This window comes from Jaculus jaculus, chromosome 7 (assembly GCF_020740685.1).
Source record: "Jaculus jaculus isolate mJacJac1 chromosome 7, mJacJac1.mat.Y.cur, whole genome shotgun sequence".
NCBI classification, from domain to species: Eukaryota; Metazoa; Chordata; class Mammalia; order Rodentia; family Dipodidae; genus Jaculus; species Jaculus jaculus.
This window is the reverse complement of record NC_059108.1, coordinates 150,511,311-150,522,867: the sequence shown is the minus strand read 5'-3', so window position 1 is coordinate 150,522,867 and position 11,557 is coordinate 150,511,311. Positions and strand designations below refer to the sequence as shown.

The 11,557-nt window shown below is 45.4% G+C and overlaps 1 protein-coding gene across 3 annotated transcripts in view; it reads right to left on the bottom strand.

Moving 5' to 3' along the window:
- Positions 1-4,442: 4,442 nt before the first annotated feature.
- The window catches only part of Setd3 (SET domain containing 3, actin histidine methyltransferase), a 62,472-nt gene continuing 55,357 nt past the window's right edge, over positions 4,443-11,557 (bottom strand). For all 3 annotated transcript variants that reach the window (XM_045154948.1, XM_004665603.3, XM_045154949.1), the window contains 3 exons: positions 10,692-10,777; positions 7,853-8,013; positions 4,443-5,783 (listed from right to left, as the gene is read on the bottom strand). In XM_045154948.1, the coding sequence (XP_045010883.1) occupies positions 5,274-5,783; positions 7,853-8,013; positions 10,692-10,777 (757 nt within the window). In that variant the 3' untranslated portion in view covers positions 4,443-5,273. The remainder of the gene's footprint in view (positions 5,784-7,852; positions 8,014-10,691; positions 10,778-11,557) is intronic.

Sequence of the window (11,557 nt, the reverse complement as noted above, 5' to 3'; positions counted from 1 at the left end):
TGGCCTGTTTTGTCTGGAGCAGGGAGCCACAGTCTTCTCACAATCCCTGCTGAGTGCTCCCACTGTCTGTTCACAATCCCCACTGGAGTTCTCCCAGTCTGTTCACAATCCCTGCCTGAGTGCTCCCCACTTGGCAGCAACAGCTTCCAGACCTTGGGCTCTCATTGTGCGGACAGGATCCCTCCTTCACAGGACAGTCCTCCAATCTGTGAAGACAGGGAGCCCATGTTCTCCCAAGGACCCTTCTCCCTGGCCCAAGCGCACTCAGGTCCAGTGGGGGTGCTGCATTTAACACGTCTGCTGTCATTCAAATTCAGCTTACACACAGGAAATTAGGAATACACTCTATAAGACGTTGCTGGTCAAGACACAGGGTGAGCCTTAGTGAGGTTACTGGAGTCTACTGTATACTCATGTCAAGTTGGTGTTTAAATACACGTGAGCTGACTTCTGTTACACTCACTGTACTAAGCACACTCACTGGGCAGTACCAGGTCATTATGAGCAGGAACACAGTGCAATAAACTGCACGAGAAGCTTCTCAAACACCATAGCCCCGGTGACAATGGCTTTGATCAGCTCACCCCGAAACACACGCAAACCCTTGCCCAGCTATAGCCATGCAGCTCTGCGCCCATTCCAAGCCTTCTCGGGCTGAGCTTATTCTCCCCCAACACGTACACGCACTGACTGCGCACATAAAACCAATTCTTTTTTCTAAATACTTATTTGCAAAGAGAGAGAAAGAGAGGAGGAAGGGGAAGAGAGGAGAGGATGTCAGGGCCTCTTGCAGCTACAAAACAGCTCCAGACGCATGTGCCACTTTGCACATTTGTCTTTATGTCATACTGGAGAACTGACCCAGGCCAGAAAGCAAGTGCCTTTAACCACTGAGCCATCTCCCCAGCTGCCAGCGCCCACCTCATTCTTTGGCTACAGGCCACATGTCCTGCTTATGTCATGCTAAGATCAATGCAGGGCTTCAACATGTTAGCCATTCTATCAACAGAGCTACATTTCCAGTAGAACCTTCCCCTCATTAGGCCCCCCCCCCATGAGTTAACTAAGGTTACTTACAGGAAGGACAGGTAGGAAGTTATTTTACCAGAACATGGGCAACTTTCCAGTGGTTACACTGCTGAAGAAAATGACTGCCCCTCCCCAAGCAACCATATGCTGACACTACTCTTCAGAGCCTCATGAGGCCCTCCCCCATACCCATGCTTGGACCCAATCCCTGGGCTCTTTCTCCTAAGTCTGAGTTACCACAGTGGCTGAGTTCATGAGTACGTGGGCTGTATCATGTTTGGAGAGCATTTCTACGTGAAGATTTAACTTAGCAAGACCCTTATATTGGGAGCCTGGAGATATTTTTAAGGTACTGTCCTATCTCTCCAAAGGAAAGAAAAAAAAAAATTAAATACAGTTTGAGCCTACTATAGAAGCTATTGCAGGGGGGGCAGAGGGAAGAAAACTGCCAGTTCTCAGAGGAAACTGGGTGGGTTTTTAAGCCAGTAGAATCTCCACAGGCACACAGAGCTCAGGAAAGAGGTCCAGGTGGCGCTCTCCCAGAGCCTGGCTCACCTGAGAACATTAGGGAAAGCACACTTGATAGGGCCACCAAAGTGTACACAAGCAGCTCAGGGGCTGTGAAGGGGTGGGCCACAGAAGGTGACTAAAGTGTGCTTCGCTCTTAAGAAATCCACCAACTCAGGGAAGTAGCACAGCTCGAGAAACACTGTTATCTGACATCAACAAAATTCTGTTTTCATAAGAGCCGATTTTATGTCACAAACACAGAGCTGTTCTCGACTGGAAGCAGAACCACTATAATTACTTTATAAACAAAACTTAAGTAGTCACTTTGTGGTCCGATGACTCACAGACAGACACTGAGGATGGAGAATTAATTGACGGAAGCATGAATCTTTATGCAGGGACTTTCATAACTTTGGGCCTTTCATAAGAAACGAGGAAACTGAGGCCCCAGAAGCATGTGTCACAAAGGCCACCCAAGGGTAGGCTCAGGAAAAGGGATGGAATTCTGGCTCTAAAGCTGAACTCAATCTTGCCCAGGGAGTAGTTGGAGAACTGCCTTATCTCACTATCTCAAGACGCTGTTTTACACTGGATCTGTGTGCTTCCTTGCAAAAGGCATTTTTAATGTCAGCCCTGAAAACTTTTAAACCAATGAAAAAACATTTTCTACAGGCAAATCAGCATGAAAACTCTTGTTTCTGGGACTTCCATAGCAGACTAGAAAACTCTTCCAGGACCATGGAAAATGGCATGCATGGTATGTTTCACTGATGGTTTTGGTAGTGTTCCAGACACAAGGCTGAGAGGAGATTTGGCATCACAATGTCCAGAATGGCAAGTTCAAACGACACACATCATGAGTAGGGTTAAAAAAAGAGTTAGCAGTAGAGTCCAGGGTGTTTGAAAGAAGCTGTGGGCTGGGGACAGAGGAGGGCTAACGGGCATAGTAGACATGTTAAGTAGAGGGCAGAATACTGGGAGCGAAACGGTCTGACTGGGGTAGAGGAAGGGATGGATGAGAAGAAGGGGAGGGAGGAGGGCTAATCAAAACTTAAGATGTAATAAATAAGCCATATGGAAACCTACTTCTTTGCTAGCTAATAATACAAACGTTGGAAAATAGTGTGTTTGGGCAGAAATATCATGTGGAGATAATAATGTACCCAAGAAGCCACAGGTTATTTTTAGAAAATCTTCCGTGCCAGGGGTGGGATACCTTCCAGCAAGGTGTTGGCCAAAGGGGCTCCTGATGCCCCCCCCCCCAAACATTACAGACTATTGCCAAGGCTCTTGTTGCCCATCAGAACTAAGTAAGACTCTACTGCTGAAAGACTCCACATGGTTGACCGCAGGTCACTGAGAAACCAGGCTGGAGTGGATTTAGAAGCCTTTTCCCTGTTGACTAGCTGTCAGGATGCAGCTTGTTGGGACAGGAAGGTCGTCAACTATCTTAAGCAGTAGTGGACCCTGCAAACTTTAAGGCTGGCCAGCCACACCGAAGGTACCAACTAGTTCATTGTTGGCAGGTCTATTATGGGGGAACCAATGGCTCTCTGATTAGACTTGAGGCCCGCTCCACAGGAGGAAATTCATACCTGGTACTGAGAACCTAATCTACATAGTCTCAGGGTAGCCTTGAACTCACAACAACCCTCCTAACTCTGCCTCCCAAGCTCTGGGATTAAAGGCATGTGCCACTGTGCCCAGGTGAAAACCTAATCTAAAGACTACAGCTAGGGAGGTATAAGCCCTAGGGGGAAAACCACTAATGTTGACTGGATAAATGGATATATTATACCCACCAAACTGCCCTCTAATACTTATATTAATGCTGCTCTCACTTTTTGTTTTGGTTGGAAAAGCTTCTCTTTTCAGATGGCAGTGACCACAGGGGTGACTCAAAACTCAAAGTGCTGAAAAGAAATGACAGAGGAGCATTTTGTACTAACTCAGACATCTCTATCACATCCTCCAAGGCTCAGGGCACACTATAGAAGAGGTGGCAGAAAGAATGTTAAGAGCCAAACGAAGAGGAGGTCATAACACTGTCTTCAAGACACAAAGTGATCACGATATTGACCTCACAGTGGCTGGTGCCATACAAGACCCTACATAGCAAGAGGGGTAAAATGACGACTCCAAAACAGGAGACCAGCTGGAAAGAAGGGACTCCCTGGAGTGGGGAGTGGGTGGGGGAGGGGACGACAATCATGCTATGATGTCTGTATGTATGGAAGTTGTCAATAATGTTTTTTAAAAAAGCAACCACTACACACAGCAACAGCTTATAAACTTGCATACATCCCTACCACTTCATAAGAAGCTTAAGAGGACATCCAATGAGGCAGGTGAGCCTCACCTGCTGAGCAACACAAAGCCACGCTCTTCCGTGTCCTCCATCCTAGCCCACAAAGCAGAACTAAGCAATATGTGTACAGAGCAGTGTGTCTTCTCTGAGAAGCCACAAAAAAGCATCCATGCAGCTACCTGTATTGCCATAGCACTTATCTAACTCACACACAACTACATAGAAGTTAAAAGACACTGGAGAGGATGAGGAAATGGATGGCTAGGGGACTTGCAGTGGGTAGTCTCTAATCTGGAAGTTTCTCAAGACAGATCCCACTCACTGCACTCTGCGATACTGCCCCAACTTCTATGACCCCTGAAAGCCAAGCTTACCTCCCCCCGAGGTGCTGGTGTACCCTAGGCAGCTAATGTGAGGCGGACTATAGACCTGTGGGTACCCAGGTCAACTCTCATCAGTCTCTACACCTGGAGTGAGCACAGCTCAGGACATGGCAAGGTTCCACAAGTGTTCAGGGACTTTAAAGTAGGATGGTCTGCATAAAACCTTGACTCAAAGGAATTGTCCCACTCCAAGGAAAAGGAACAGACAAAAATGGTAATCATGTTTTCCTTTTAATAAGGGTTTTTACTCAAAAGGATGGCTTTGAAAACCTCTAGCTTGTGAAAACCAGCAAAGCCTGGGAACCACCTCACCCTGAACCACTCGTAAAGCTGGGGGCTGGCTGCTGGGTCTGCACACTCCACGGTCCACACTGGATCAACGCACAGCTTTGAAATCAGAGCCAACATTTAAAATTAGGCAGAGGATGTGTGCCCTACTTTGATTTAAGGAAAAGGACAAGTTTTTAATACAGCAAAACAAAACACAAAAAAAAGTAAACAAATCTTTAGAGACCACTAGATATATGTGTGTATATATTTATATAATTAGGATTATCATCAATGTTTTAAACTATTAAAAATAAGGTTGCCACCTTACCTTTTGGTACTGGGGTATTATTTTTTTAAGGAGAAAAAAAAATAAGATTTTGCCCAGACTCTACATGTAGCTTCCTACTCTCAGCCCTGCTTTCTGTGGCGCCTTGTCCCACGTTCGCTGAACACCAGAGTCCTACCATAAGCTCTGAGGGCAGAGCCAGCTTTCATTCCAGTTGTCAGGATGACCGGTCCACCAAAACACAGCTGAGGGACAAGCTGAACTCTGCCCCAGAAGAAAACACAAGGGCCCCAAAACTCATCCCAGGTACCTCTTCCCCTCTGTCCGTTGGGTTGCTTAGAAACAAGATGGCAATCTTAATCAAAAAGGGAAGCTAGATCTTTAAAATAACTTAAAAAATCATTTTTATATAAAGCAGCAAAAACATATTTTCCTCTCTGCAGAAAGAAAAATGTTAACAAGGAACACAGCAATGTAAGTGGACTGTTCAAAACTTCTGCTCAACTGGATTTCCCCCGGAGTGGAGCGTGCAGGCCTCTGAGCTGCTCTTCCTCTCCTCGGTGCGGCCTGAGGAGCCTTCGGCGTCTGCAGTTGTTCTCCCGCTCTCCTCTGGAGTTAAGTTTCCACGCTCAGACCTGGTCCCATTGCGGACAGAGTTTTCTCCATTGATGAGCCCGTTTTCAGCAGCCTTGGCTTTGCTGACTGCTTCCTTGAGGCTGAAGGCCTCCTGCCCACTGGCCTCTTCCTCTAGGTTTCTTAAGACCAGCGGGAGGCTCGGGAGGCTCGAGTCCCCCACACCACCCTCCAACAGCCCCAGGTCACTGTCCTCGTGTCGGGGGAGTGGGGCACTCTCCTCCAGGTGTTTGCGGTAGTACTCCCGGCTGACAGCTGCACTCTTCACAGCTCTTTCTAAAATTTCCTTCTCACCTAGGCGTAACTTGATGGCCATTGTTGCACGGACAGAAAGATCTGGGTTCTTCAAGACGATCTTATCTTCCTAGAAAACAAAGCAAAGCAAAGCTGAAGTGACAGGCCAATTTGAGATTTCCTGGGATGCTGAAGTTTCTAGAATCGACTGTGGAGGTTCTCTAGCGACTCTACACTTCAATCAGAACAACACTTTGACATGTGAATCTTACTATAGTAAGCTGTATCTCAAAATTGCTGTAAAACAAAAGAACCCAATCAAATGGAACCAGACAGGAGAGATGATTTAGCAGTTAAGGTGCTTGCCTGTAAAGCCAAAGGACCCAGGTTTGATTCCCCAGAACCCAAGTCAGCCAGATACAGAAGGTAGCACATGCATCTGGAGTTCATTTGCAGTGGCTGAAAGCCCTGGAGCTTGCTCGCTCTCTCTCTCTCTCTCCCTCCCTCCCTCCCTCCCTCCCTCCCTCCCTCCCTCTCCCTCTCTCTCTCAAATAACTAAATAAATAAAATGGGGCCAATGTAGGGCAGAGGGTCTCACTCTGAAATTACAGAACATCCTGATTTGAGCCCTTCTGTGGTTCCAGGAAGCACCTGGTGAAGCCATGAATGAGTTAATAAGAAAGAAGTCTTTCAGTGAGGCCTGGTGGTGGAGGGCTATAACTCTACCTCTAGCTACTCAGGAGGCTAAGGCAGGATTGATTGCACATTCAAGGGCTCACTGGGGTACATTAATTCGAGGCCAGTCTTATTAGAGACCCTATGTCAAAAAGAAAGAGGACTGAGTGCTTGCCTAACACAGACAAGGCCTCAAATTTAGGCCCCAGTACCACAGGGATAGAGCAAGGTGGAGGGAAGTGGGAGGGAGTTTAAAGCTAAGGCAAACTCTGACACCACAAGTGAAAACCCATGTTTGTGGACTGAGATGAATTCTATCTAAATTTTTGCCGAAAATATTAATTTATTTACCTTCTAATCAGTAATGCCTCAGGTATGATTTGTGTGTGTGTGTGTGTTGTACTGTGTATGTTCTTACGTGTGGGTGCTAATGAATGAGTGTGCAATGTGTACATGTCTTCCTCACTCTCTTTTAAAAAATATTTACTTGGGCTGGAGGGATGGCTTAGTGGTTAAGGCATTTGCCTGCAAAGCCAAAGGACCCAGGTTAGACTCCCTGGGACCCACATTAGCCAGATGCACAAAGGGGGTGCACATGTCTGGAGTTCGTCTGCAGTGGCTAGAGGCCCTGGCACACCCATTCTCTCTCTCTCATTCCCTCTTTCTCTGTCAAATAAATAAAATATTTTTAAAATATTTACTTACTTATTTGAGAGAAAGAAGGGGCTGGGAGGGAGGGAGGGAGGGAAGGAAGGAAGGAAGGGTGGGCATGCCAGGGCCTCCAGACATTGAACCTGGGTCCTTTGGCTTCACAGACAAGCGCCTTAACCGCTAAGCTATCTCTCCAATCCCTCAGTCACTCTTCTTTACCTCATTTTTTGAGACAAGCCTCACTTGAAGCTAGAGAGCTTATAAATTCAGCTTGATTACCCAGCCAGCAAGCACTACGAATCCCTTTGTTTCTAGCTCCACGGGTATGTGCCACCATACCCAGCATTCTTCATAGGATCTGGGAATCTGAACTCAGTTTCCTCATGTTTGTGGCAAGTACTTTACCAGGTAAGCCATCTCCCCAGCATCCTCAATGTGATTTTTTTCTGAAGTATAAACATGTTACATAGAAAAATATTGATGCTGGATGAAAAATACCAAATACTCCAAAAAGTATTAAAGTATTCTCTCCCTCTTTCTCTCAAATAAATAAATTAAATTAAAAAAATAAATTAAATTAAAAAAAAATGATAGCTTAGTGGTTAAGGCACTTGCCTGCAAAGCCAAAGGATCCCGGGTCAACTCTCCAGGACCCACGTAAGCCAGATGCACAAGTGGCCACATGCATCTGGAATTCATCTGCAATAGCTAGATGCCCTGGTGGGCCCATTCTCTCCCTCTCTCTTCCTCTTTCTCTCTCTCAAATAAATAAATAAAATTTAAAAAAATAAGTGAAGTACACTTAGGAAGGGATTTAATAAGTATCTGTATGAACATGACCAAGCCTAAATCTTCATGTGTCAATCTAATTACCTCAATTGTCGTTTTATATGTTTTTAAAAGAAGTGAAGCTCTATCTTCCAGAAATGTCCAAAGTTTGACTTCATTGTCCCAGCTGACAGGAAATTCAGAGTTCCCCAAGGTGAAGATTCTGTCGATGGCATTGTCTCCAAGCAAATGTTCTTTTAATTCCTCTACAAAAAATCAAAGTAGCAAGCAAGCAATGAGAAGGGAAAACAGCACTGCTTCTCCCAGTGGCTAAGGACGCTCCAAGGTCACTCAGCTGGCACTTTCACCAGACTCTCCAAACGGGCAGAGTGGAACTGAGATCCAGGGCAGGGACCAAACAAAGTGTCCTTGGCTTGGACCTGGCCTGCAGTCCAGACTCAGCCTCGGTGAGGCACTCTGTTCATCACTGCTTTTGTCAGCAGCACTGAAGGCCTACCTAAGGCAGGTTCACCAGGCACTGACTACAGTCATTCTACGGGTGCCATGTTCCTAGTGGTGAGAGCACCTTTCCTGCTAGCCACAGGCTTAGTCAGGACAGCTGGGTCAAAAAGACAGTAAGGCAAGCCATGTAAACAAACAGCGAGAGCAACTAGGAGCCACAACTGCCCAAGGCCCCTTCCAAACTTAAAGCTATGTGGTAATTATTACCCAGATTGTAACAAATAAGCCAAGCATGGAAAGATAAGAAAATGGACTATAAGGAAATCTTAATTAATGAGCAATGAGCCAGTTATCTCTCACTTGTCAAGAACTACACATCTCAATCACCCTTAAAACTACATTTATGCAAAAGAAAGACTTCAATTGCTGAAAGCACCTTACCCTGGCACATTGTCTCCAAGAAGACCAAACATGCCCATCCTTTTCATGGTCAACAACCACACCCATGCTTCTGGTATAGCTTCAAGACAGCCTTTCTTCCTGCGGGAATGCCCCACAGCTGTCATTAATTACGACTCAACCTGAGAGGCCTGCGGGCTGCCAGAAAGCCACACTTACTAGCGTGAGTTGGAGTAATTCAAAGAATGCATCAATTGTCTTGACAGGACAAATTGTCATCTGATGACTAAAGAGAAACTAAAGAGTAGCAAGGAACCTAAAATGATTATTTTCTCAGAAAAACAGATGTTATCTAGTGTTCAAAAAGTTTATGAAAAGAAAATCTATAGTAAAATTCAGATTTTTAGATTCTTCGGTTTACATTCTTTGTGTCGAGATAAAGATCTTTAAAAAAACTTCCTTGGAAGTAGACATTTCTTTTCAGAAGCCGCAAGTGCTAAGTTACTACTGTCGCTTCCTAGGCCCCCTTCCTCTCCTCAAAGAAAAAGGCAGAGCTTTCTCTAGCTGGTGAGACCGGATGTGGTTCATAAGGAGGCTGAGCACACAAACGGAGGGCAATGAATGACCTGGACTCCAAGAAATAAACCCGTGCCTAAAGGAAAGGGTTTCCTTCTAAATGAAACCTGCTCCCCGAGATAGGATTTGCGGTGCTTCCAGTCAGCCCTCTTCAGTGGCTCCCTCCCAAGTTTCACTCCATCTGCTGCCTCTGCCTGCAGTTGGTGTCCTTTGAGCGAGCAGCAGAGCCCAGTACAGCCTCCTTCTCAGTCCCTGTGCACTTCTCCCTCCACAGGGGGTGTGTCCTCATCTTTGTCCTCTCCTGCACTACAACAAACTAACTGTGCTCAAAGGCCCAGTGCACGAAAAATTTATTCCCTGAGTTCTGTTACCTGCAAATCAGTAGTGGCACAGGGATGTCTGAGTTCTGGAAGTGACTCAGTTATGTTAAAGGAGCTGCATGACCCCTGCCTAAGCTCCTGTCTCCCCCTCAGTGAAATGAGAATGCCTCTCTCACATGGCACATGAGAAGAAAACAAAGTATGCACCGCATGTAGCATCATGCTCAGCGCACAGTGCGTGCTCCACAAATTACAGCAACCATCACCACTAGCATCTGTCTTCCCTCCACATTCCTTGAGGATACAGACTGTGACATTCAATTTTCTATTCCTAAACTTTCTAGACAACCTTCCAGGTTAACCCTTAACTTGTGCTCACTGGACTCAACCACTTCTGAAGCAGGAAGGCACCAGAAGCCTGCACTGTGGCTCGGCTGCTGTCAGGGACAATCTCCCACCTCACTGCCGCTGCTGCGGCTGGTGTCTCAATCACCTTGCTGTGTTCTGGGATCAAGTTTCTTCTACTGCAGCCTCCATCAAGCTCCGGGCTCACACAAGATGGGAGCCAGAGATGGCAGGGCACAGCCACTCCTTCATGGCCAAACACCAGCACTGCCCTTCCTTGATGCTTTTGCAACTTTTATTTACCTTTTTGCCATTTTTTTCCCCAGAAGAATGATTATGTACCTACTACTCAATCAGTTCGTGATTTACTCATCTGTTCACTTATTCCTAACCCATCTGTTCTGTATAGGACTCAAGGTCTTTTGCAAGAACAGACATAGGCACAGGCACACACACAGATACACGGAGAGTTACAAATGAAACCTCAAGACCAGGGACTTTGGATATAACAGGTCAAATCTCAGTAGAGAAACCTGGATGACCTGTAAGCAAATATAAAAAATGGATACTCAATACATATATTTAATTCTTTTTGGGACTGAAATGAATGGCTTCAGTCAAGAACAGTTATGTCTCTTATAACATCAACTCTGTCCACAACGTTATTTCTCTAACAGGATCCCTGGCATTAAGCATTTTCAGGGTGTAACCGGATCAGTTCTTTTTCAATACTGGCAGCTTCTCCTTCCCCAAAAGTGCTCTGGTTTCTGAACCCCCATGACTTATATTTTCACAAGTTACAAACCAAACAAACCTCTGTTTTTCCCTAAAATGATTTTTACCTTCAGTCATGCAGAATACTCGGAGAAAAGCCAGAAGCTGGGCAGAGATGGGAGGCTCAGTGAAGTGTAACGCAAAGACACTGGAGCTAAGAAGAGCAAACAGCAAGTTCAGTCACGCTGCCCTCCTTCAGAGTGAAGCCTGAGCCACCACAGTGGCCCTCAAGGAGCAGCTGAGCTGACTCCTCACCGAACTACACAAATGCACCTTGGAAAGAGGAGGCTAACAGTGGTAAGGCCACCTCTGCCAGCATGCCTGCTGCCTGAACAGCTTAATCTGGGGCCACACACCCCTAGTAAGAAAAGTAAACACACCCACAGTCCTTAGGAACCATTAAACAATAATTTATGTTGAGGTCACATTTTAATCATTAATCGAGTATTGACAAGTTCAATTTTTAAAAAAAGGTCTGGAAAATCCATTTTCATTAAGAATGATTCCTTCAGTCCCTGGAGGACTAATAAATCATAATTCCTGTCTTTATCATTTTACACCTCAAATGCAAGAAAACCTTAAAAGAATTTAAGCAGGAATTCTTGAAATCACTAAGGATCATGACTTCATTACAGAAGCTAATGGTGGCAAAGAATTAAATGAAAAAAATTGATCCAGGTCATTAACCTTTTCAAGGTGAAAGACATTAATGATACCAAAGCACTTATTTAACTTAATGAGAACTGCAGGCCACATCCCCTGGAACTGACTGAATGCTCCCAGTGACACAATTATGTCTATCTGGAAATGCTGGTAAATCACCATGAATCTCCACAGTCTAAATTTGCTGTGTAACAGGGATAAAGGGATTAAGACAAACTACTGTAGAGAAATTTTATTAACACACCAATTAAACACTATGCAACTGGAAATG